The following is a 25,547-nucleotide window of genomic DNA, read 5'->3' as shown; positions in this document are numbered from 1 at the left end:
TTGGACTTTCTGTTAATATAGCTGGATTCATCTGGGAGCACTGAATACCAAATCCGTGGCTGCAGAACTATGTCGTTCCAGTTGATCTTGCAGCTGTTTTTACAACGTGAACAATGAAGAGAAGGTATTTGTTGAACTTGTGGCAATACTAACCACCTCAGGAAACTCAGATGAAAAACTACTAACTAAAAATATTTCTCAATATAATATTGACATTTACAATACAGCTTTAAGTATTATAATGTATATTGTGTTAAATTCAATATTGTCTTCAATGAAATCATACACATCCTGTTTTGAAATAGTCAGAACAACTCTCACCGATTCGAGCAGTGATCAGTCCTGGGTGACAGACTTCAGCGGGACCAGGCTTCACAACAATGATGGAAGGTATTTACTGTGAAAACAATAAGCATGTAATTTGGGTCTGTGCTTTGATGTCATGTGCTTCGATATTTTTCTATCTTCAGTGCACCATGCAGGAAAAAAATGACCCCCAAGGTAATTGTTAAGAAGCAAAAACAAACAAAAAAGGGCACTTTTTTCATGGCAGTTGGTGAATTGGTCTGTCTTCTGTGGGACTTGCTTGGCTAACAGGCTTCTGTGAGCTGTGCACCTGTGATTCCGCACAAATACAATTAGCTGTATTAATATCTGGTCCTAATAAACTATTCATAGATCAGACTTCAAGCTGAAATCTAGGTGAATCATCAGTGCGTCCATGAAATAGAAGTTGACTGTCTCTCAGTATTGCAGAGGGATCACAGAGAAGGGTATTCTCTACTCATTGAGAGATTATCATGCCGATAGGTAGGTAAATAGCTGCAGTATTTAAATAACAGTAGTTATACTGGAGCATGTAGAATTAACTAAAATTTGCACACTACTAGTGACAGGCAACTGAAATTGTCAGTACTTGGAAGTATCTTTTGATTGACTTTCTGCTTTTCTTACATGTCGGACTTAAGACAGCCGTTAAACGGAGGTACAAGTCATGTTTTCTATTAATGTTCTGTGGTTATTATCCATGTGACTTGACCACATTATAGGGTTTAGATAAAGCTCTTCTTTATCTTGCATAGTCAGCTCAAATGTTTAGATTTTAATTTAAAAAATGGCAGTGGAAACCAAGCTGATGAAAATATTTCCATAATAATAATTTATTGATTGAAATAATTTACTTATTTATCTATGATATTGGTAATATTATTTACCGCAACTTAGAGCATTTATCAGAAAAGACCACAAATCTGTTTTTAACTGGTACAAAAATAAAGGTACAAAGTACTTCTCTTACTGAATAACATCCGTCTAAGATTATGGACTAATGCAATAGTCTGCAATTGGGGCCAAACTAACTTTAATGCAGAACAGTCAATTAAGAGTAGAACAAGGAATTTTGAATTCTAACACTTTGGGCAATATCAAATAAAAAGTTAAAAGAAGCAAATGTTAAGTATTCTATCCTTCGTCTAATAACCTGTATGTGCTAGCCTGTTAAATTTTAAGTAAAAGAAAAAAAAAAGGGGGGAAAAAAAACTATTTGGAACTTTAATTGGAAAAAATAAGGGTCTGGAAAAATGTAACAGCAAGCTGAAGGGAAAGGAAACCTAATTAACCTTCCTGTCCTTCTTCTGGTTTGGATCCCTGCCAGGAAACAATCCTTCTTTACGTTCCCGCTTTCCCGGCGAGCGGCAGCTCCCTGCGGCACACCAGCACACCCCCAAGCTGAAGGACCTGTGCCTCTCCTTCTGTCACCCCGTCAGTCTGGCGCTTCCCAGCCGCTCGACAGGTACAATTTTTAGATGCTGTCGGTTTTCTGTTAAAAAGCTATAAAGGCAAGTTCAGTCCCTAATCCAGTTGGCCAAATCTGATCTCGTGTGCCGTGGGGTAGATAGAGACACTCAGTGGCTCATTGCAGAAGTAGCGCACTCGTCAGAGACAGAAAAATCAAGAAATAGGCTAATTTTAATTATTAAAGGACAAACGCTCTGTTGGCTTGCCAGCCTTTTGGGTGACTCCCGACCTCTGCCCTGTCGAACGGGAGATCGTTTTCTTTCCGAGGTTCTCAGGGACGGTGCCAAACGGACAAGAGCCATGTCCGACAGCGGGCACAACGCCGGCCCTGAGTGAGGCCCTGCTCGCCGCCGGCAGCCCGGGCTCGGTCGGAAGAGGCAGGCCGCGGCCTCACACCCGCCCCGGCGGCCGCTCTCCGCGATTTTACCGCGAAGCGCCGGGCGCCCCTTCGCCTTCAAAGGCCGGTAATGGCGGCGGCCTCCCTCCGCCGGGGCTGCCCGCGGGGAAGGCCCCGCCCCCGCTGCCATGGCAACGGGGCGGGGCTCTCCGTCTGCCGCGCCCCGCCGCCGGGAGCCAATAGGTGTGGCCCCCTCCTCCGCCTGCACCAATCCCCTTCCGCTGCCTCGCTTCCTTCCCCCGCCGCCGAGGGGGGAAGATGGCTGCCGGCGAGGCGGCCGGAGCAGCCAATGGGGTGGCTGGGGAGGGCTCCGGGGGCGGGGCGGCGCGCACGCGGCGGCGGCCGGCTGTGGTGAGCGGCGGGGCGGGAAGGAGGGGGCGGCTCTGAGGGGCCGGGCCGGGGAAAGGACCCCCCTGGGGGGGCCGGGCCGGGGCGAGGGCCGCCGCGGGGGTCGGGGGGCTCTCTGGGGCGGCCGTGGGCACGGCAGTGGCTGCCGTGTGGGCGTTGCTGTGGGGAGGGCGAGGAGGGCGGTGTGCCTCTGAGAGGGAGCGTCTCTGAGGGGGCCGGGCCGGGGCGGGGGGGGGTCCTGTGGGGTTTGTGGTGGGGGAGGATAGGGGCTGCCCACGGCGGGTGGTTTGGGCTGGGAGAGCAACCGCCCGGAGACGCCCCGGTGCATCGGGGGGACGTCTCCTGGTGTGTGTAGTGCCCTGTAGGGCACTTGCGGTAGGGAGGAGAAAGGGCGGCCTCCTGGAGTTTCGTTCCCTCATCACTGACTTTTCTTTTTCCGTTAGGCTAAACCGAAGCATCTCTTGCTTTGCTGATAGCGATGCTGTCTGTGTCGCTGCTAAGGCGTGAATAAAAACACTCGACTTACACCGTAAGTTTATCCTGTTACTCAGTGAAGCCCGGAAGCTTAGAAAGACAAACTGTGCTCTCAAAGCGCTCTGAACAGGGGGTAAGGGGCTGGTGGAGGGTCCACACTGGCCTGGCCACCCTTTCTAGCTTTGATGCTGTGTCCGGTAGAGACCGGGCTAGGCTTGGGCTTGGTATGAGGGCTGGGTCAGTGTATTGCTAATTTGGGCAGGCACATCTGATCAGAGTTGTGACTGGCTAGTTGTGAGCTGGCAGGGTTAAAGTTAGGACCTGTATTGGCAGATAAAATATGTTTATTAAGAAGGTACGCTGGTAGGTGCCAGCTGACCTCACCTGGGTTTGGTGAAGATGGGGATCTTTTTTAATAACAGTCACAGTCTAAAACAAAAAAAAAAAATCTGGAAAAGGTCAGAAGAAGACATAAAAGTTCTGATTTGAGTTTCTTGTTTGGTTGGTTTATTCCCCTGGGAAAAAATGAAAAGAAACTTCTTTATGTTTTTGAAGAAAAAAATAGAGAAACTACTGCCAAAGCTGTAATATATATATCCTTAAATGATGTTTTATATAATCAGCAGGTATTTCAAAAGATGCTATGTTGGAGAATTAACTTTTTCCTACAAGATACAGGGAGTGGAATTGTCAATGCTGTGTTCTGTTAAGGACTCATGTTGGTTACAATTCTATAATTCCAAATTCATTTTGCCTAGAAATGTATTGTATATTTGGAAGAATGCAGAAACACAAGGTCTTTTCTTAGTGTGCTGTTTTTTGGGTCTGTAAAAATTTTGTTCTCAGAAGTAATCTATCTTAATGCCTTTTATTTTCTAATATTTTAAATGGGTTTCCTGTTTGAGAGCAATCATCAGATTCAGTGAAGTGCGCGTGCAGAGCAGCTCTTATAAGATAATTGTCATTGTCAACAAAGTAACTGAAAAGGTTTCTGTTCACATGTATCCCAAGGATTGCTGTCTAGGTGCTAATTTTACATAGTGCTTGTCTAAAGTTTACATGTTGGTTTCTGTCTGTTTAGGGTTAAAGACTAGGGTAGCTATTTACATTTTCTTCCAAATGTCTTTTTATGGGGGCAAGGAACAGCCCTGGAGGGAAGGTGGGCCTAGGACTCCTCGGCAGCTTCTGCATAGGTAGGCAGTGATGTGGGGCCTGGCTGTTTCTTGTGTGCTCTCAGAATTTCTGGAAAAAATTTTCTTCCTTGTTGTTGGTGATCAGCGATGTTCAGGTAGCTTTTTAAATGGCTTGAGTACAAGATGTTTTGGTTTTTGGTTTTTTTTTCTCCTTTCACTGCATCAGTCTTGAGGACAAGGATCCTTTGCTGGGTGGCACTAGGGTCTGGCCTGTACCTGACTGTGTGGGAGGTCTCATGTAAAACCAGACTGTGCTCGTTATGTGCTGGCAGGACTTTCCAGCTGGGTTCTGCAGCTTCAACATACTTTTACTGTAACTGTACGAATAATGTGACTTCTGAGCTTTTCTGAAAAAAATCACAGTGGAAGGAAATCAGCACTACCATGCTGATTAGCTGTGTTGATGTAAAGTTGCCTGTGCAGACTTATAGGGCTTGGTTTTAATTGGTGGGTGAAAAGACATCTTCTATGTGGCTCAGCTTCTCCTGTGTGATGTTTGTTAGTGGGTTTCACACCAGACATAAAAAAAGTGTTGAGACTTGTGAATCGGAGACTTGGCAAGGCCAGGTTTTGGAGATGAATGTGTTTTGTGGCTTGCAAGCAGTTTAGGTGCAAGATGGACTATAGAGGACATAAGAAAGGGAGGAAAAGAGCGTGTTGCTTATAGCCATGTGGGGTTGGGAAGTTCAACTTCAAACATGCCTTTGCCATCTTCAGACTTTAGATTGACCCACTATCCACTTCTCCCTTAGCTCTTTCTCTTCTCATGTTCCTGTAGTGTCTCTTCCTTTAACAGAAGTATTAAATTCTTGCTGGTGCATTGTCCGCTCTTATTTCCTCCTGCCATCTCCTTTTCTTTTCCCTTTCTTCCCCTCTAAGCTGCTGTTCCCTCCTTTGTGCTCGCAGCTGTTGAAGCCCCGGGAAAGGACAGCTCCACTGCAGCGCTTTGCACCTACAAACCAAGCAGAGTTGTTGCTGGTTCAGATCTGGCAGAAGCATGCTTTGTTAATTTGAGGGGCTCGTGCAGTCAGTGGGTAGAGATGGGACACGTTCAGTGCAGTCTGTAAAGAAGCTTAGAACATTTAATTTAGGGCTGGTTAGTTAAATAGATGTGGACGTAACTTGGTGCATGGATGTGACCAACCAGAGTGTGTTGTATTAGCTTCTAAACTAAATGGGAAGGGTTGTGAAATTGTACATACAAGATTGCTGCTTTGGTAGATTAAGCTTTAGACTGGGAGTGAAGTATGTCTGATGCTGAAATCTTGCCTTCAGATTAAATTTCAATAGTTTGGATGGATTGTTTCTGTGATGTATTTTTGCCTTAGCTGATACGTTGATGCAAGTTTCAACAAAATAGTTCAGTGAGGACAAAGCAGGAGGTAGGGGTGGATAGCTCACTGGAAGAAGAAAGTAAGTCAATCTATAGCACTGAAAAAATCATGCTCAAATTGCAGGACAAATACTGAGTAATTTCATTAGGCTGTTCTGAAGGTCCCAGCTTAGAATGTATGTTCTGTCCTGTTTCTGGGCCCTACAGGACATTCGAGTGTTTTCAACAATCAGAATATTTTGTAAGTAGTGGTAGGAAGCAAATACTGTGCAGCTGTCCATTTTAACAAGGTCACATTAATATTTTCTTAAAAACTCCTCAGTCTGACACGTTTTTATTCTGTTTCATTATGTCGGGTGTTTAAGTCCAGAAGGACTATTGCATTAACTAGTCTGATCTCCTTTGCAAGACAAACCATCTGTACTGTTGTTTATATCCTTTACAGACTTTACATAAATTTATCTCCCCTTTTCACATTAATCTGAAGGCACTTCTTGCAGACTGTTAATATTCTCATATTTTTGTTATTACTTTTATTACGCTATTTGTATTGTTGAAAGTGTTTTGAGGTGACCTTAATGATTAGTTTCAGACTAAAAGTTGCAACAGGTAGAGGAATGAAAATATTTTAAAACCTCTTAGCCCCTATTGTTTTGCTCTTTGAGACTTGTTGTTTTATATAAGACTTCACTGTGGCCTTATAAGGGCACTTGCTATTTTTGTTTAATTCTCTAGTTTTCCAGCTAATGAAAACTTAATGAAAAATCAAAACTAAAGGGTTCTGGAAATCCTTCTTTTAATATAGCAACTGAATCATATCTGTGAAAAAACAGGTGCATTACAACACTCATATTTCTTATGCTGGGTTAAACTAACTGACTTAAAAAAAATAGCTTTAAAGTAAAATGTTTTTTTTTTTTACTGTATTGTGCTTGTGTATAGCAGTGATTTGAAAATGTTAATCATCTTTCTTGCAATTTCTTTTTTTTCTTCAGCAGAATATTCACCTTTTTTCTTTGTGTTTTTTAGTTCATTAGCAACTTTTCACTTGCACCTCTCTCTGCAGCTAGCCATAACTACTGTGATTTTTCTTTTTTCCTGTGCCTGTTATTTCAAGGCAAAACAGTTGCTCAGCTTCTCATTAAAGTAAGAAGATGTAAAAGTGCTGTACAATTGGTAAGCAGTTAAATTGGTGAAAAGACAACCCAGCATTTAGCTAAAATTGGCAAACTGCTTGCTAGATGGAGTTATATGCTGGCAGTACCTGGAACAGGAAGCTTCAGATATTGATCACTTTTCGGTAATTGGAGGATCTTTTAGTAATAAGCATATGTGTATGTTTGTTGCTATGGGAATGACTGAGAGAGCTGCAATTAAGTGTTAGTATTCCTTTGTGGAATCAGAAGGGACAAGCAGATGGCTGTGAAAGCAAAAATTCTTGTTTAGAAACACACAGCTCTTCTACTAGCAAACCTGAATTACTCAAGTTTTGTATACAGTTTGTGGAGGATTTTTTTGAGGTAAGTAAAGTTGATTTTAGTTTGCTCAATCTCTGTCAATATATCTAAGGAAGTACATGACCCGGTTTTGAAAGGGGGTAAAATAGATTTAAGGAAAAATGAATTCTAGTGGTTTAATGTCTCGGATAACTATTATCATGTATGTGTACTGAATGGTCCTGCTTCAGGAATGTTCATAAGAGACACATGTGAGTGTAACAGATTGAGAGAGGAAGGGTTTTTTAGTTGTTGGACTTGGTTTGTTCCCCCACCCCCTTCCCCAGGAAAATTTAGTGATGGGCGTTTCTGGACTTGACGCTTGCTGGATGCTTAGAGAGCAAATACAAACACACACAAGTCAGTTGTTCCACGTAGGCTTCTGTGTGCGTGGCATGGAAATACGAGAGTCGCATCTTGTGTTGTCATGAAGTCTGAAAGATCAAAAGCTCTGAATCGAATTCACAAAAATGAGACTTTAAAAAAGAGCCTGTAACTTATTTTTAATCTCTTTGACAGATCAGACAGAAAAAGTTGCGGTGTAGTTGAATTTGGGTTTTTTTTTTCTTCTCCAGTTTTTGGTGTTAGACAGTTCTAAGTGAAGGCTGTGATTTTTGATTAATAGGCTGATTTGAGGAACTGTGGCTTTTAAAAGGAAGAAAAGAACGCTGGTAGCTTAATAACGTTCTTTGCAGTACTTCAGGCTTATTTCCTATGCCTTGCACTCTAAGTTTTTATTTCGTTGAATACCACTCTATTAAGGAGACGGTTAGCTTATCGTAACCGATTAAAATTAGTGGAGGAATATATAGATGTAATAAAAAGAGTAAGTGCTCTCCTTTTGAATTGCATGGTCTAAATCTGTGACTCTGCAGCTCCTCGAAGAGTGATTGAGCTGCTTGTGAGTGGTGGTCATTAGTGACATCAAGTGGGCTGAGTGCGAAATAACAGCATCTGTCCGTCAGACACCCTTGTAACTTCCAACTCCCTGTGAGATTGCCTCAGTGCGCGCGTTCTCCGCTACGCTGATGTCATGTTTATGTCCCACAGAGAGATGCAGTCACTACAGGACAAAAAGCCTTCAGTTCTACGTTGCAGTGACTGCTAAACATTCAAACTTGAGAGGGAGGCATTGCATTTCCCACGGAACAGTCTTTGCAAAAAGATGTGGCTGTTTGGAGGAGCACGCTCAAGTCCTTAGGCTTTTATCCCGACAATTTCATGGGCATGGGGAGGGCACACCACCTTAAGCTGGAAGGTGCGTTCTCTGTGGGCAAAAACATACCCTCTTACTACGGTCTTAATGCTGCTTCTGAAACTACGCAGAAAGCAAATGTTTTGTCTTGCTATTTTGGCAATGTGGTATCTTCCAGAAAGAAATGATGAGCCAGCTTGTCTCGTAGTTGCTTGTTTTTCAGTCTGCCTTCCTATTTGTGTGCTTTGTTGTGCAAGGGCGGTTGTGGGTGCCAGGCTGGTGAGTTTATTAAAGTAGATGAAGACAGTCAAAGTTTTTTGCCTTCGCTGTTCTAATTGGAAACTATTTTGAAAGATAAACTTTATAATTTCTGCTCTAAATTTTATTTATGATTAGTTTATACTCTTAAACCGTTGTGCCAGTATTGTTCTTGAGTAGCTCCCTTCCCTCCTCAGCATTTATTCCTTTGATGTATTTGTAGATAGTAATCATATCCCCTTTCAGTCTCTGTCTTTGCCAAGCTATACAAGGCAAAGCATCCCAGCTACTTCTTATGAAATAAACAGTCCATTCCCTGGATCATCTAACCCATCCTCCTCTGCACTTGGTTATGGTTTAGTTATCAAGAGATTGGCTTCAGCAAAGAGCCCTGCTGGCAACCTCCTATGACCCTGCAAAATAGGGATTGACTAAAGCATTGAGAACAAACATGACTTGAGAGCAGGGTTATTAACATGCATAATGCTCTTGTCTTTGCTTTTTATCCTTCTCTTGTTTTGGGGCTGTCTGCTGAAGATGTTGGCAAGGTCTTTGTGGATCTTAGAAAAACACATTCCTCACCCAGGTCTTAGGGGTTTGTGGGTGCTAACAAAAGCATACAGTTTTTGTTGTGATTTGTCAGCTGGGATTGCCTGTGTTGCTGCATACAGTAGGTCTCTTGGTCAGAAAGTGGTAGAGTATCAATAGCTACATACTTGCTCTTTTATCCTTCCCTTTCGCGATTCCATTTCTTATGACTGAGTCCTAAATCACTCTTGTAGTGAAAAAGCAGTTGAACTTGAACTGCCAGTGCAGTATGGTGGAAAATCACTGTGCACTTGGATATTATAAAAAGGGAAAAAATGGGTTTTTTTATCTGTGTATGGCATTGGTGAAGGTAGTACTGGAGTGCTACGTATGGTTCAAGTGTAAACACTGTCTAAAGGCTCTTGAAAACAAAGCTGAAGAGAGTGCCCTGCATGGGTACAATGTGCACATACTTGATGCCTCAGCATCTTTTATGGAGATTGAAAGGTAAACTCTCTTCAACAAGATAGAGTCAACATAGCTCTAAACCCCTTTATTTCAGCTTCTCCCATCCTACTGTTGTCACTTAGATGACATCTTTTCCTTTTGTCTGCTACAAGGCATTGAAAATTGAGCTTAGGGCATGATAAGGATTCAGCAGAGCCTCCAGCTGTCAGGCTGTGCACAAAGAGCATGTTTTGGAAATTGATAGTCTGTGAACTGTCATGGGCATGCAAGGATCTCCAGTTTCTCCTGTTGTTTTGATACTGGAGAGGGTCTGACAAATTACCTTGATGTGGTAACGTTCTGGATTAGCTAAATATAAAAAATGGATATCGTAGGATGTGACTGGTGAAGATACCTTAGTGATCTGCACGTTCCTGGGGAAGCAAATGAGGAAAAGTCGTTTCCCCTGCTTAGGCTTGACAGATGTTTGTGCTTGCACAATACATCTGGAACTGCAGAGAATTGCTTAGGCAGGGATGTTAGCGTAATGTTAAAAATTGCCAAGCACACAAATGTTGTGTTTGGAAAATACTGGTGCCACATCCGCACACGTAGAGGAATATCTTCTTATCAGTTCACCAGCAACATCCCTAGTGAAAATGAGAACTGTAGTAGCTGATTTAAACTCGGGTTTTTAAGAAAAGAGTTTTGAAAACGTAATAGTCTTATGTTTTGAAGAATGAGCTCTGGTAATGAAGTGTACTTAAGCTAAATTACTGTTGTGAAAGAACTTCTAAAATAATCTGGTAAATAAAACATTTGATCCCATTATAGGTATTTTGGCACCAGTGTGTGGTAGTAGGAGCTATTTTTCCTGCTGTAGCTAAGTTTCTTTATATCCTTTTATTCCGGTTGCTGCTAAATTTAGGCTGAAATTTCCCAGGCTTCCTGTGGTGTAGAAACAAATTCTTTGGAAAAATTTCAGCAAAATTTACTAATATTTGGGAAGAATCTTCTTACTTATTTCCAGTTTTTTTATATGAGGATGTAGGTACCAAGTGGCAGTGTCTAAATTGAAGGAAATAAATGGTGTTATTTCAGAGTCACTCAATTATTCATGCTGCTGCATAAGTAATTTTTTCCTTTCACCTTTCTCCGTAGGGTGGATCATCGGGGTTGCCCATTCATGTGGTGGTTTTGTTCAGCTTAAAATGGCCCTGAAAATCATCGCTCTTGGAGTCCTTTCTTGTAATCCCAGACTTGAAAGGACATCGAAGCACTTTTGGATTGTGGAATTTGCAGGTGCATTGCGGTGTTCCTGTGACTTTCACATTTTATGTTGTAGCATCTATGTTCAGAACAAGGCTTTTTCTTTGGAAAGGCTGCTGTTGACTGTACTTACTAATGTTTGTGTACACAAGTATTACGAGTTAGGCAAATCCTGTCTTTGTTTCACTGATTAAGAAAGCAGAGAGTGGACGTTGCAGCTTGCTGGGAATTACTTAGGAAGCTGTCCTGCCAGAATCAGGACTAGTAAGTGTTTGTAGGCCAGGGTCTTGCTCAAATCCACTTGGATGAATAGCTTTATGTCTGTCTTCCTTATCTGTGAGATGACCATATTGGTGCAGAGCTGTACTGCCAAGTCAAACAGCAAGCTGTATGACCTTTTAACAAAAGAAAATGCTGTTAGTGAGGAGGCGTGTGAGGAATGGTTCAGAGAAAGCTATGGACCTTCTCTTAGCTGCTCGTGGTTATATTGAGGAAGCGTGAATGGAGAAAAACTTAGTACCATGCACAGGAGAACATTGTACCCTACGCACTTGATTTCCAGCAGTTGCTGGCTGTACGTAGTTGAGAGACTGATTAGTTCTGTATCTTCTTTCCTATGTTTGTCGTTACAAAAAGTAATGTCAATATGGTGTCTGCAATGGGAGGTGCTCGCAAGAGAAAGGAAATGGCTTTTCTGTGGTGACTGTTGTCTGATGAGATAAGCACAAATGCAGAAAGCTGAGACTTGGATTCCCTTCAAGTGCTGCAGCGGGTTGGCTGAATAGCCGTGGTTACATTACAGACAGACACCAGGACACAAAGGTGCCGTGTTCTGAAGCTGTGAGTTATCTAGCATCTGCTGGAGTTGGGAGCATTGATGTTTGCATAGCAATTGGACAGTGAAGTCTTCTGGAGCTGTTGGGTGCGCACATCATCCGCCTTCCGTTCCTTCGGGGGGTGTTAACCAATATCTTGGGTCCCATCGTAGGAGGAGGTGTTTGTTAGAGAAAGGATGAGTGTCGGAGAACTGGCCATGACTTCTCTGGTAGATGCCTACCCTTCTTGTAGAAGGTGATCTGGATGCCTCACCCCGTGTGTTGTTAGCGTGCTGGGCTGGAGTACAGGTTAGGCACTGTCTGTGCCTGGGAGGAGAGGGGAGAAGGGAGGAGCAGTAGACGCAAACCTCACATTTGACCCCCATCTCAGAGGGTTGCTCCAGTGCAAAAACCAAGGCCCAGCGCTGGGACAGTTTTCCTGGCAGCTCTTGCCTGTTCTCTAGAATCCACCCGAGGATGCAGAGTTTGTCGTTTACCTGTTCAGAGGCCGTGAGCATGCAATTTAGGCATAGATTAGCTTTCCCAGAGTTTTAAAATACAGTATTCTTTACAAAAATAAAGGAGAATACATAGAATTGAGAAGACAAATGTCCTGATTACAGTATCTCTTTCCGTAATTTAGCCTTTGCCTGGGAATCTTTCGCTTCTGCCTTTATAAAATAGGATTGCTTCTGCTGCAGCTTCTGTCAGCTTGATCTGAGAATAGCCATGAGAGTAAAATAGAGCATCTCTTATCCTCTTATTTGCAGTCTTCTTTATTGGATGACCACCTCACCGACACCTGGGTGCAATAACATCCTCTGTCTGGTGAGGGCACTACGAGGAAACCTCCACCCCACAAGAAAGTTCTCAGTTGGATCCAGTTGCTGGTGTCAGTCTGATTTTGGTGACAGAGCTTACTCTGCTGCTTCTCTGTTAGTAGGTCTGTGTCACTAGCATGCAATTGGATGAAAAGAGAAGACTGAAAAAGGCAAATTCTCAAACGTGTTTGAAATAACGTTTGGCACAGCTTCTTAGTGTATTTAGAATCTGTTTTATGTTTTAAACCCATGTTTTATGTTAGGGTCTCCTAAGTTGTTTTAGAGAAGGTAGTTTAGCTATCTAAGCATCAGGTTTTAATAATTTTTACTTAAATTTGAAGCCAAAATTAGTAATTTGAGCATTTTTATAGTTTTGCATGGTGTTCTCTGGCTTATCTGAATTTTTTTAATTGTACATTGAATTGTTCTACACTTAGATTTTTCTTACGATGGCTTGTCATCTGGGTTTTTTGCAGCTCTTTACCATCTCTTTTGGTTCATGAATTTATGTCAATAGATTTTCAGTTACTCGAGTTTGAATGTTAATTCATTGCAGTTTGGACCTGAAGGCATGCCTAAATTGTCTAAATCTCACCTGCCTCCACCATATTTTCCACTGTTGGATGCAATGGCAGAATAAGTCCTTCCACTTGGAATGCAAAATCTTACACCAAAAACCTATTTTTTTAAGTTTTCTTTTGATGAAAATATTCAATGTGTGGTTTTTATGATTTATGCCTTTAAAACTATGCCTGGTCAAATCCACAAGTTGTTTCTGTGTTCCCTCTCTACAGATATCTGGTATAATATTCAAAAAGAGGTTTTGTTTCTGCATTGACATGAACACCTGCTTATGCCCCCAGAAGATGAGTACACAAAAGTTGTAGTTTCCTTTTTTTTATTTTGAATTATTGAACCCCAAAGTACTGAGCACCTCTGACTTTTTCCCTTTGTTCTCTCCTAGTTCTGACTCTTTATTTTTTCCCTCTAACCAATACTGTTGTTTAAGGCCGTTTCCTTGGTTCTCTGTCCCACCTACAGCTCTTCTCTCCATTGAGGAACGGGACTGTACCCGCAAGGTCCGTACTGGTGGGAGAGGAGGAATTAATTTCATGGAAGGCAGATAATTTGGTAGACCTAATTTTTTTGCTCTTCCCGTAGACTTTGTTGTGGCAGTGTTTTATCTTTTTCCTCCTTTCCGCTCTTTTGATATATTTTTCTCTGTACTGCCAATGCAAAATTACATGGAGGTTTTTTTCTTGCTGTGTTTTACGTTTGGAGACTAGATGTAGCTGATTTGAAAGGATGAAATAATTCTCTTGGCAGTTTACATCTCCTCTCTGCATTTTAGCGTAGCCACTCGCGCATCTTATTCCCTTCCTGCTTGATAGACGAAATGCTATTCTCTTTGCCTTAAAATGGCTTTGTGGGAATGCTGGAAATCTCCCTGCTTTGGTAAAATAATAAAATCAACTATAGGAGTTTGTATCCTGCAGAAATTATGCATGCCTGATGGGTGTTCTGCGCTTCCCCTCAGTGCTTAGATCATTTGGCTGATCCATCTTCTGTTGTGAAGTGGTGCCAGCGAGGAGAGGTCTCTAAAGGCATTTTGCATTAGTGAAGTGCAGCGTACTAATGCCCTCTCCTCAGCCAACCTTGCGCTCTGCATTTTTGTTTTAAAATGCAAACCACATGTAATGTTGCATGCATTAATTGCTTTCCACTGCTCAGAGCTTCAGGTTCGTTCTTAGTTTGTTCTTGAACTTTTAATAATCGTGAAAATAAAGGGAGGGTCTGTTTGTATTGTTTATAGTAGGAAAAGAACAGTGCAAGATTTCATCTACTGCTGTTCAAATCCCTTGCTATTTTTGGTATTTGACCTCTGCAGAGAAGATTGCCAAAACTACAGGTTGTTTTCATTTTTATTACGTGTTTCTACCCTCCTACTCATAAGTTACTCTTACATTACTGATTAAATCTTTGAGAAAGTTCCATTTCTCCCACATTTTCCATGGTATTTTTCAGAGAGGTAATTTTATGTTTCTATATGCTGTTGAGCTAACGTTCCCTTTTGGAAATGAGAAGTATGCAATTTGGCAGCACCTTGTGTACACCACTAAAAGGAGAAGGAAAATAACTTCGGAATTGCTGGTTTATTTTTTGAAAATCTTTCTGGATTGAAGAGGACTCATGAGCCTGTTGGCTTGAGTTGAGACTGCAACGTTTAGAATAGGGCACAAAGAGCAGAGCAGTATATGCTGAGACAATATTAAATGTTTAGTTTGTGCGGATAGGTGCTTACCTTTCATTTCTCTGTCATCGGAAAGGCCTGCTTTCGGCACCCCTGGCTGCTTGCTTCTAGTCTTGCCGTGTGGTTGTTTCCATGCTCCACTAGTGAGAAATACATAACAAAGCCATCTGAAAATCCTGTCCTGCTTCTTTGGCATCTCTTCCACTTCGTGCCTTGTATTCTAAAAACCAAGCTTATTTATTTTTTAAAGGAGCCTTGTAGGATGCCATGGAGGTCAAAATATTTTAGGTTATTTCAGAGTACTGTATTTATTCTGAGTTCCCAAGATGTTATGAGTTTTGAGTGTCCTTCAAGAAGCTTATTTGTTTTGATAGTTGTGATACCAAGGAGATGTGCAGGGGTTGCATGTAAGTGTGAAGTTAATTCATAGAAAAGACCACATGAATGTAGGTCCAGAGGACTAGATACAATAACACAGAAGTTTCAGGGTTAATCTGTAAAAGGTGGTGTTACCTTGTTCCCGGGGGTGCAGACATGAATGCAGCTGAGAGATGCAGCTGTTACGTATGAGGAATGGTGATCCCTGGGGATGGGATTGGACTCCTGTTTCAAATGCAAGTGACAAGCCATAGCCATACCCTCAGCCAGATGTTTCTGTGTCATCCAAGTGGTGGTGTTTTCCTGGCACCTTAAAATCACCTGGATTTTGTCTGTCTTGAGACTGTAGATCCAGACCATGGGCCACTGTGAGTTGGAATAAGCGAAGAACCTGAATTTAATTAACCACCTCATGTTCTGAGCAAAGGAGGTACCTTGGGGAAAGAAGAGGTTTTGGCCAGTGCTCTCTGCGATTTCTTTTGAGACTGGAACAGTTCAAGAGCAAGCTGCCTGTGCCCTACGGAGTCTTTGTGTCAGACAGTTTGTCACATTAGCATGAGCAGTTTTCCTCATTGATCATCACAACTGGCTGTTGTGCTGTATCGAAGGTATGTCAGGTTTCAAAGATACTGACTTTGCCAAAGGATTCTTTGGCAAAAAACAAAAGAGATACCTGTGTTGTTGAAGTTAAGGAGTGCTAAACTAAAAGTGCTTCGCTTGTGCGGTGCAGAGCACCACGTGCTTTGTAGGTGGCTGCAGTCCAGTGCTTAGTTATCTTCTATTGTGTTTGGAAGACCATTGTTTCCTATTTGTCTCATAAATTTAACACAGATCCTATTCCTGCCATTTAAACTTTCCCATCAAAATACAACAGTGACTTCCCTTTCTGAAAAGGAAGGGCTGGCAGCTACACCCTGAAGTTTGAGCATGAATTGTTTATATAACCTTCAATCACAATTTCATAATAGTCTGAAGACTTTCTTACTAGGGCAGACATTTTACTGAGTTTTTAGCAAAAACCTGGCTGCCATCAAATGCAATTTTAAGGCTTCTTAGTTGCTGCAGTGGAAATAGAATTGAAAACTGTACCCTCCAGCTTCCTGGTGATATAAATTGCACATCTATCTGGAAACACGAACAGAATTTTCTGGTATTTCAGAATAGCTGTACCTATGTCATTCGGGGGTAAAAGCTTAAGAGCTATCTTGGGCTAATTTTATTTCCCAGAAAATATCATTAAACCTGAATGAACATGCTTTTGCAGACTCTGGCTTTTTACAACTTCTGGATACTTGTAGAGTTCCCTTGCCCTTCCCTCCCCAGCAGTAAAAGCTCTGACATCAGTGTTGTAGAAACTGCTCATTGAATAATATTCTCTATAGAAGTCAGTAATATTTAAACAACTGCAGCTTGCTTTCCAAATGGATGACATTTGTCAGGAACATGTCTGTTTGAATTTACTTGGCCTTTTGAGTATAAAAAGTCTGAATATTTAGAGCTTGAAATTCAGGTCAGTCTGGAAAACTACGTTTTTCTTACAAAAAGTTTACAGAGAGAACCCAATTTTTTTTTTTTAACCATAGCACTACAGGATAGCTGGTTTATGAAAACTCCTTTCTCCACCTGCAAGCATGTGTTTTTGAAACAGCATTTAAATAGAAGCTTCCATTATAATTCTTCAGTAAATTGGATTAAGTAAAAGTTGTACTTATTAATAATATTAAAATATTTTATTTCTTAAATTTAAATTATTAATTTGCATGGAAGTTTAATAGTTTTGTGTTTGAGCAGTGTAGCGAGCCGTGTTTGAGAACAGTCTGCTTTATGTAATAGCTCTAGTAAAAGCTTGTTCCATTTGAGGACGTACCCAGAAAAGTAAGTAAGGAGCAAGCTCTGCGGGTAGGGTTGTAGGCAGGCTAATGCCAGAAAACATGTTGAACAACTTCTCTTCAGAGGGGAAAGGAGTTTCCACAGGATGTCTGCGTTTTATGGCAAAAATTACTTGTAGATGTGCTCTGAAAGGTTGCTTTGATGTAGAAGATTAACCTGGGGACCTCATTGTCAGGATATTACTCAGGCAAATAGCTTAGTGAGATTATTTGTGACTTGGGAATTAAGCTTTTATGAGTGTGCCTACTTAAGCTGTTTTTTAAGAATTTGCTCGTTTGTTACATGGTGTCATGAATATTTGCATGTACCAAACAGGAGGAGGGAAAGCAAAACCTTGAAACTACAAACAACACCAAGAAGACAAAAAAGCAGAATGCAGTTTTGTCATAGCAACTTTTCCTTTGTTGCTGGTATCTCATGGACCGTTAAAATAATTACCCTAAAACAAGTAATACATGAAAATTTGCTCATTCCATCCCTAAAAATCCAGCTGGAAGAATTTGAAGAAAAATTTATGCTAGGGCAGCTGGGAAGGCATGAGAATATTTTCTTGCATTCTGGGCCTGCCTTATTTTTACTCCATTTCTGTTTGGTATTTTTCAAAAAGGGTCCTTTCATGCATGTGGTAACTAGGATAGGATGCTGGCCTAGTCCTTAAGGAAGTAAGGAGACTTTTGAATACTGCTTTACCTGAAATATCTGTACCAGTGAGAAGTCACTGGAGTGTTGACCCCCTAGAACCTGCTGTGCTTCCTTCAATGTTTGTTTTTGTTAAACACAGAAGAGTAGTCTAATTGAACCTGTAATTTTAACAGAAGTAATTCGTGTGGATGGTTATGCTTACTTAACGTACCCCCACCTACATCTTTCTTTTAAAAATGGTTGTAGTTTGTGAACTCACTAAAATCATGTATTGTCTATGATTGCAAATATCCCTTTTAAATGTAAATGCTTCAGTACTTTTTCTGACTCAAAACTGATGAAAGCCTTTACTGCAATTACAGAAATGAATTTTATTTTGTGTTATAGAAAGGAGAATTTTTTTTTTTTAGGGCACATGGTTTTTTAGAAGTGAATCTGTATATGAGAGGATTGAGAGAATATTGTTTAATTTTGGTTTTGCTTGGTAAAATTTGAATTTGTGTGCATCACTGAAATAGTTTGGGTTTCTAGGAGGGTTCAGTAGTGCCAGAGAATTGCCTCTGAAGGGAAGAATTTTACCTGTTACACTAAGAGCCAGCGTTACGTGGTTTTATAGGAGGCTCAAAAAACACTTAGGTTGTTAGGGGAATTGATGAAAAAGGCAAAAGTGCTTAATTCCAGTGAACTCCACTGATGTCACATAGCCTGTTTAGGTGCTCCGTGGTATGCTGACAGGTGTTTATGTGCGTCATTGGGCACCCAAATACTTGTAAAATTTATCTCATCTGGCCATTTCAGGCTGTAGTTCTATGTAATTTTGGTCTTGTTCTCTGCCTACCCTTTGCGCGCCCCTCAGCAGAAAAATTCACCTGTCGTCTCTTGCAGTTGTACCGATGCAACTCTTTGTGGGCCGTGCCTCCTAGCAACTTTTTAGAACAAAAATTATTCCTCCTCAGGTAGTGGTGATGACTTCATTTTCTTTCCACTTGTGGAGAACATCACTTTAGTATTTACTTTATAAAAATAATAAAGCAAATTTAGCTAAGTGACTGTCACAGGATTCACAGGCTGTTTAATCTTTTAAGGGGATTATATGATGTAGTGCTTACAGTCACAAGAGACTGAACTCCTTAACTCGCGGAGCCCTTTCTGGTTCTCTGTTTCTGCAAATGAAGTTGTAGTGGGTAGGACATCAGGTTAATTGAATTTTGACTTCGGGCATCATTTCTGTGCAAGATGTTTTTTCATACATATTTTTAAAGCTAATATTATTTAAGAATGTTATAATTAACACTCTCCTTGGATTTTATTTATTACAGGTTTATGACAACATTAGGAACAGCATTTGAGATGACTGCAGTGCAGAAGATTGAAGAGCAGCTTGCTAGTCTGCGCATAGCAAAGCGTTCTACGCTGAGTGAGGAACCTGCTTACTTACTGGATATAGACATTTCCAAACCTGCTCAATCGGAAAGCAGTCGCTTTGTGGCAGTTTCGTGTTCCAATAAGTCAATTAGGGTATATAACAGGGAAACATTAAACTTCCTGCGGGAGTACAGCAGCTGTCCTGGGATACTTAATGGAGTCAGATTTGCACACGCATGTGACAGTGTAGTGTTTTCAGCATGCAGCGATGGTACAGTAAAATGTTGGGATATTCGTTTAGCAACTCAGAAAGCTGTGCAGGTATTTAGGGGCTATCCTTCCAACGTTTTCATCAGTTTTGATATCAACTGCAGTGATCTCATAATTTGTGCTGGAACAGAAAAAGTTGAAAAGGACACGTTTCTGGTGTTTTGGGATGCAAGAGGCATTACAAACTGTGCCAGCACAACTAAAGAACCCTTGGGAGTCTATTCTGAAAGTCACAATGATGATATCACTAAAATTTGTTTTCATCCTATCGAACCCAATTTGGTACTTTCTGGGTCAACTGATGGGCTGGTTAATGTGTTCGACATTAACAAGGATAACGAAGATGATGCTTTGTTATCAACGTGCAATTCAGATTCATCAGTAAGTTCTGTTGGCTGGTCTGGCAAAGATTATAAACAGGTCTACTGCATGACACACGATGAGGGATTTTGCTGGTGGGACATTGCTCAGTTAGATACCGAAGAACCAATAACACTGTTGCATGTTCTGGATGTCAGAGACGCAGACTGCGTTGGCAAGGACAGCTTACATTACCTGGTGGGTGGCTTGTACCACGAAAAGGCGGACAAACTCTTTCTTATTGGGGGAACGTCCACGGGAAACATTCACCTCATCAGCTGCGGCACCGATGGGCTGAGCCTGGTGGGTAGCCTTTGCGGAGGACACTCTGCCACTGTTCGCTCCTTCTGCTGGAGCCTGACAGATGAGTCTCTCTTGACGGGTGGAGAGGATGCTCAGCTGTTGCTATGGAAACCCGGAGCTGTGGAAAGGTCCCTCGCAAAGAAGGCGTCTATGAAGATTGCTTCTTCCGTGCAGAAGAGAGTAAGGGTTCACAACAGCTCCCTCAAAAGCAGGAAAAAGTAAAATTCTTAAAGTGGGAATCTCTGCTGTGTAGAGTTCTCCTGGCGTTTAATCTCTCAGGCAGTACTTGGCTGTGCTTTCTTTGGAGCTATTCCGTGGAAAGAACTACGATGCTTGAATTCTACCTGGGAATGTATTTCAGTCATCAGAAGAATGCCTTTTTTTTTTTGGTTGTTTTTTTTTTTTTTAAGTTGCTAATATTAATCAGCCAAGAGTAAATGTTTGCTCTCGAGTTCTTGAACAATAGATCTTAAATCATATTATATAAAAATGTTGCTGTGGTTGTTTAATGTCTCAGCCAACATTTTTAATGTGTAATATAGGCCTGTGGCTTGCATAATTTGTTACCTTCCCACTGAAATTCCCTGGCATGTTTTAAAAGCTTTTGTATTTCATGCTGTATTTTGCTTTCTTTACAGACAACTTAATGAAATTGCTCAATATATTAAAAGATTTTATGTCATGTCTTAATGCCTGAAGGAATTACTTCTTGATGAAACAGAAAATACGTACTGTTCCGCACTGCCGTATCACTGGTTTATAACAAGCTCATAAAGAAGCAGTTGATGGAGCCGTATTTTTCATAGCAAAGATATGAATGTATTCAACCAAAGAGGAACACGTGACTCCAAGCAGCTAATTTTTAAGTGTATGAGAACTGTTAAACTGGCATTATTTAGGGCATATTTCCTGTGTGAAAATACCCAAGAATCTTGCAAGCAGCTTCATTCTCTCCTGGTAAGTGCATCTCAGGGGGGTGCACCTGGAAGATTGGGGAGATCTTCGGTGGGTTAAAGAAATTGATAGCTATAATTACACCGGTGGTGCTTAAAATCCCAAATCCTGCATTTGAAATAAGCTAGTATCACATGCTAAGGGGGAATGTTAAAAACCAAAAATGAACACTGCCTTCTGAGACGGTAGTTATGGAGTAACAGACCAATATGGGCAGACTTTAACAAAACCTTTTAGAGGTTAGGGCGTGTCCTTTAAGAAATTTTTCTCTCTGCAGAGAGGTTTTATGCTTAGACATTTCCCTAGGACAGCTTTGTTTTAGTATTCCATCAAATACCTATTAAGTGGTGCAAAAATTGCCCTGTACTTCTGAAACGGTTGAGTCTTTATGCTTATTCTGCTCCACTGGCAGACTACAATCTGTGCATCTGGCTCTGCACACACAATTGCCTTCAGCCTTCCGAGGACCATTGCAGTCAAGTGGTGGTTGGTAATTATGCCGTAGTTAACATATGTGGACTACAACTGAAAACAGCACAAGAGTATTTAAGAATTGCTATGTTACAGAATAGTTGGCAAGGGAATTAGGAGGGGTTGGTTTTATTTTTTTGCCTGAGGATGGAGAGGTAATTCTTTCGAAACAAGTTTTCAATGTCAAGTTTAGAGGATTAGCCTGGAGTTCAGGAACGGTTTCTGAGGCACAGAGGGTACCTCCAGTATATGGTTACAGCTGTGCCGAAGATGTCTTCATCACCTCTGGAAACGAATCCTATTCAACCAGAAGTATCAAGTTTCCACACAATATGTTTTACAAACTGTTAATGTCCTTCAGCCACAACTATGCATCCGTAGTTGTTCTGGGTCTGCCTGTTGGTGATAATTAAGATGATTCGCTTGCTGTTGCTCCTGCTGGTTATTTAAAAGTGCAGCTTTAAAAAAATCACATTTCTCTCAACTTTTTTTAATTACTTGTGTTAAATTAAAGTTATGCCCAACATCCTTATCTGTTTTTCAAATTACTTTGTGCTATTTTGAGACAACTTGGGCAGTGAATGTCAGGGCTATGACACACCTGGATCACGTACACTTTTGACATTTACTCTCCCCGGTCATGGGTCATTGCCTGTTTCTGCGGAATTCACAGGTTTGTGACCGAGTGGACTAAAAGCTTTGGCCCCGTCTGAATTCACCGCAGTGCCCTCACGGGCCTGACTTGGTTCGGTACCAGTAGTTGGGGGTGGGGAACTAAAGGATGATTCCGAGGCCTATTTTGTTGCAAGTACGATATATAACTTGCTTTTTAGGTGTTTATCCACTCTTTTCCTGGTATCTTGACGCACTCAGTGGAGTAAGGTCATTGGGTCTGTCTAACGCTTGATCTCTTGAAGGCAGTTTTGTGTGCTACACACACAAATGCAGAGGGAGGGAGCTTTTTGTTGCCTCCGCTTGCTTTCAAGTGTCTGTTGAGCGAGATTTGGCTGTCTTCTGCCAACCGTCTCTGAATTAAAGCAGCAGAGATGGAAGTTCTGGTACTGAAGTGTTGGAAGTTTGCAACCTGTATCTGTTATCTTGTTTCTGAATTAGATTGATACATAACAAATCACTATCCATCACAGCTAAAGCCGTGCTTTTCCCTGAAAAGTTGGTTTCTCTCTTCTGCATACATAATTTAAACAGCAATGGGAGGGGAAAAATGTACGTATGTATGTATCTTAAAATTCTGCAAAAGCACAGCAGCTGTCAGGAGATTCAGGCTTGTGTTGCCTCTGAAAAGACTTGATTATTTTCTTTTTCTTTTGTGTTGACTTAATTTCAGGTTAATATCCATAAAATAAACATAGGTGGAAACCACATGTTAACAAGTAATTAGCACTGCTTGCTTTTGTAAACTGCAGACACTATTTTGTAGACCACAGAGCACAGGCAGCATATGTATGTAATCATAAAAATAAGAATAGACTTGAACTTGGGCAGGTTAGCTTGTCTGACTGTATTTAATCTCTTAGGTTAGTTTTGATGTCTGTAAGTTGGCTTCAGCGTTGTTAAGAAACATATTTGACCTTTATAAAACTTACCTAATTGAAACTATGTGCAAGTAGCGGGCATTCAGAAATCATCACCGTGCGAGTTGTTTAACCCCAGGGGAGGCTTTAATTCCAGAGGCAGTATCAGATTTTTTCCAGTAAATGCAAAGCAAAAATCCAGATAGACTACCTAAGTGCAGAAAACAGTGTCCATCTTTATTCAGAGGTGATAGTAAACCCGTTGTACAATATTTCTGAGCAGCAGGAGATTATCCTGCTGTGAACACATGAAAATAAACTTACTCACATTTGGCACGTTCCTAAATTTCCCCTTTGTTTCTTTTTCTTGTCTCTGGAAGTAAAATCCAACACTTGCACGCTTGCCGTTGTTGTGTTTAAGGTGTGCTCCCATTGAATGCAAACTTGCTGCCTTTTCTTGAAGTACTGTTTTACCATTTCACTTTGTGCAAGTCAAAGACATATCGGGATGGCACCCCATAGTCGGCGGGTAATTCCAGCAATTATTTCAGTAGAGTGTAGGATTTTACCCACACTGTGGGATTGCGGTGGAAATTATTTGACAGATCCAAAGGCGTGAATTCATTTCTAGGTGGAATTTATTTAGCCAGTTGCCAGTCATAAGCCATTTTGTGGCCAGATCGTGTATGGCATGTATCCTATGTATTCAAATGGACACAACTGTGTATCTACATTAAAGTCTTAATTAACAAAGATGCTGATAACCGTAAAACATTTTAAAGACATAAAGTGCAAGCTTTATGCTATGTTTTTGGATGACGGCTTTCTCTTGGCTAGTGGTCTTAGGTAGCTCAGTAGGTCATGCTGTTATACGAAGCAATATATTTTGTCATGTGAAGCGCTGACTCAGCAGTGGGCTTTGGGCGGTGTTGGAAGCTGGGCGGCTGCGCACGCCTGCAGCCGCATCGCATGCTCTGCGGTGAGGCACCCTGCCTGGGGGCCGGGGGGTCGCTGTGGATGCAGTTAATGGCGGTGTCGGTTCTTCAGCAAAGCTTTTCCACTCCTGAAAGAACTGACGCTTTTGGCCCACCTTGTAAAGCTCGTCTGCATTTGCCATGGTGAATTTGGACTTGCTTCTCCATCCCTTCAAAGTGGTCTTCTGTTATTTGGCTTCTTCATCTTTTTTTTCGGGGTAGTAGGTGAGTTGTGCCTTGATACCGGCTTTTCTGGAGGGGGACGAGCCCTGTCCCTTTCCCCCATGAGCTCTCCTGTCCTGTGCGTAGGCCGCTGGCCTCTGCACTTCTTATTACACCAAATGGGGGGTGAAAAGCAGAGAGAGGGAGGAAAGAAGGGAGGTTGGCCCCTGCCAGCCCTCTGCCAGGGCGTCTGTCCAGGGAAGCTCCTCGACTTAGGATGAGAGGAAATGGCCTCAAGCTGCGCCAGGGGAAGTTTAGGTTAGACATTAGGAAAAACTTCTTCACTGAAGGGGTGGTCAAGCACTGGCACAGGCTGCCCAGGGCAGTGGTTGAGTCTCCATCCCTGGAGGTATTTAAAGGATGGATAGATGTGGTGCTCGAGGACACGGTATAGATGGACTTGGCAGTGCTGAGCTAACAGTTGGACTCGATGATCTTAAGGGTCTTTTCCAACGTTAATGATTCTATGATTCTATGACTACGGAGTCAGACCCTCTACCTTTGAAATGCATGTAATGGCTTGTTCTTGAGCTTGATGGGAACAGGGTAGGACCCGAAATAAATTATGCAAGAGATAAACACCCTTCAAGCATAACAGCCAGTTCCTGTTTGTCTGCGAGATGAACCATTTGGCAGCGAAGCGTGCAGGAGAGGCAGAAGGTGTTTGCTCCCAGGGGCTGGGTATTCTTAACTCCTGCTAGCAGCGAGGAGAGCCACTGGTCGAGCCTGTACCGCTACCTCTGCCCTGCAGGAACCGATGGATTTGGGGATTTCATGTGCCATGGAGAAAAGGAAGGCAAAAGTGAGCGTGGAGATGACAGCTACAGGTAGCAGTTCCGTCTGTGGATGTGCAGCTGTCTGTTACATGATTATACAGTCCTTCGTTCCTTACCAGAGTTCTTTGCAGATAACCTAACAGCCGATTGTGAGGATCTTTGGTAACTTCTTGTTTTCTGTTTGCTTCTTCTGTGCCAGTTTGTAAACTGGCACAGGTACCTTGGCTAATGGGAGCGGAGCGGGGTTAACTTCAGTTACCGCCGCTGACTGCCTGGCCTTAGCTTGCTGTCACGGTGTTCTGTCCTACTCGGATTTCAACACATGCATTTCTTCAAGTCTTGTGTCCTCATGCCTTTAGATACTCTGAAATCTGTATTTTGAAAGTATAGCTACTTTTCTGGAAATCGAATGACAGAAAATACTATTCTATATACTCCTGCTGCAATCTTGGCACCAATATTTTTATGGGAATATATTACATTTTCAATTCAATATCAATTTCAGTCTTATTCTCTCGTGCTCTGAGTAAAGATTTGATGCTGCTAAAATCCTGTAAAGGCCGGACTTGCGCAGCCTGTTGCCACAGGAGCTCAGAACCGGCAATGAGAAATGCTGGGAGGAGTTTAAGAGAGTTCTCAGTGCTCATTTAAAATGATCGTGTGGGGAAGTCTAATAAAAATGGCAAAAAAAGAAGGTCCAGGAACTCACAACATGCAGGAGGTCACCAAAGGACTGTTGCACCCCGGGTACCATACTTGATCTGGCTGATACTGGCAAGTACATTAGG

General features: G+C 41.8%; 1 protein-coding gene across 3 annotated transcripts; it reads left to right on the top strand.

The window, feature by feature from the left end:
* Positions 1–25: 25 nt before the first annotated feature.
* On the top strand, positions 26–20,516 carry WDR89 (WD repeat domain 89). 3 transcript variants are annotated; one of them, XM_082316899.1, is made up of 6 exons: positions 26–124; positions 306–390; positions 1,655–1,792; positions 2,986–3,071; positions 12,321–12,493; positions 18,852–20,516. In XM_082316899.1, exon 6 carries the CDS (start codon positions 18,856–18,858, stop codon positions 20,050–20,052), a length of 1,197 nt encoding a protein of 398 aa, XP_082173025.1. In that variant the 5' UTR covers positions 26–124; positions 306–390; positions 1,655–1,792; positions 2,986–3,071; positions 12,321–12,493; positions 18,852–18,855; the 3' UTR covers positions 20,053–20,516. The 3 variants fall into 3 exon arrangements, with proteins under 3 accessions (XP_082173025.1, XP_082173023.1, XP_082173024.1); XM_082316897.1 differs by lacking the exon at positions 12,321–12,493; XM_082316898.1 differs by lacking the exons at positions 26–124; positions 306–390; positions 1,655–1,792; positions 12,321–12,493 and adding an exon at positions 2,512–2,545.
* Positions 20,517–25,547: the final 5,031 nt, after the last annotated feature.

Source organism: Platalea leucorodia (genome assembly GCF_965183815.1).
Source record: "Platalea leucorodia genome assembly, chromosome: 7".
NCBI lineage: Eukaryota > Metazoa > Chordata > Aves > Pelecaniformes > Threskiornithidae > Platalea > Platalea leucorodia.
The sequence above is the reverse complement of the archived record's forward strand: the minus strand, read 5'-3'. Positions and strand labels throughout refer to the sequence as shown.

Coding starts and splice junctions, on each gene's coding strand:
- WDR89 (XM_082316897.1), top strand. CDS start 18,856: ATGACAACATTAGGAACAGCATTTGAGATGACTGCAGTGCAGAAGATT.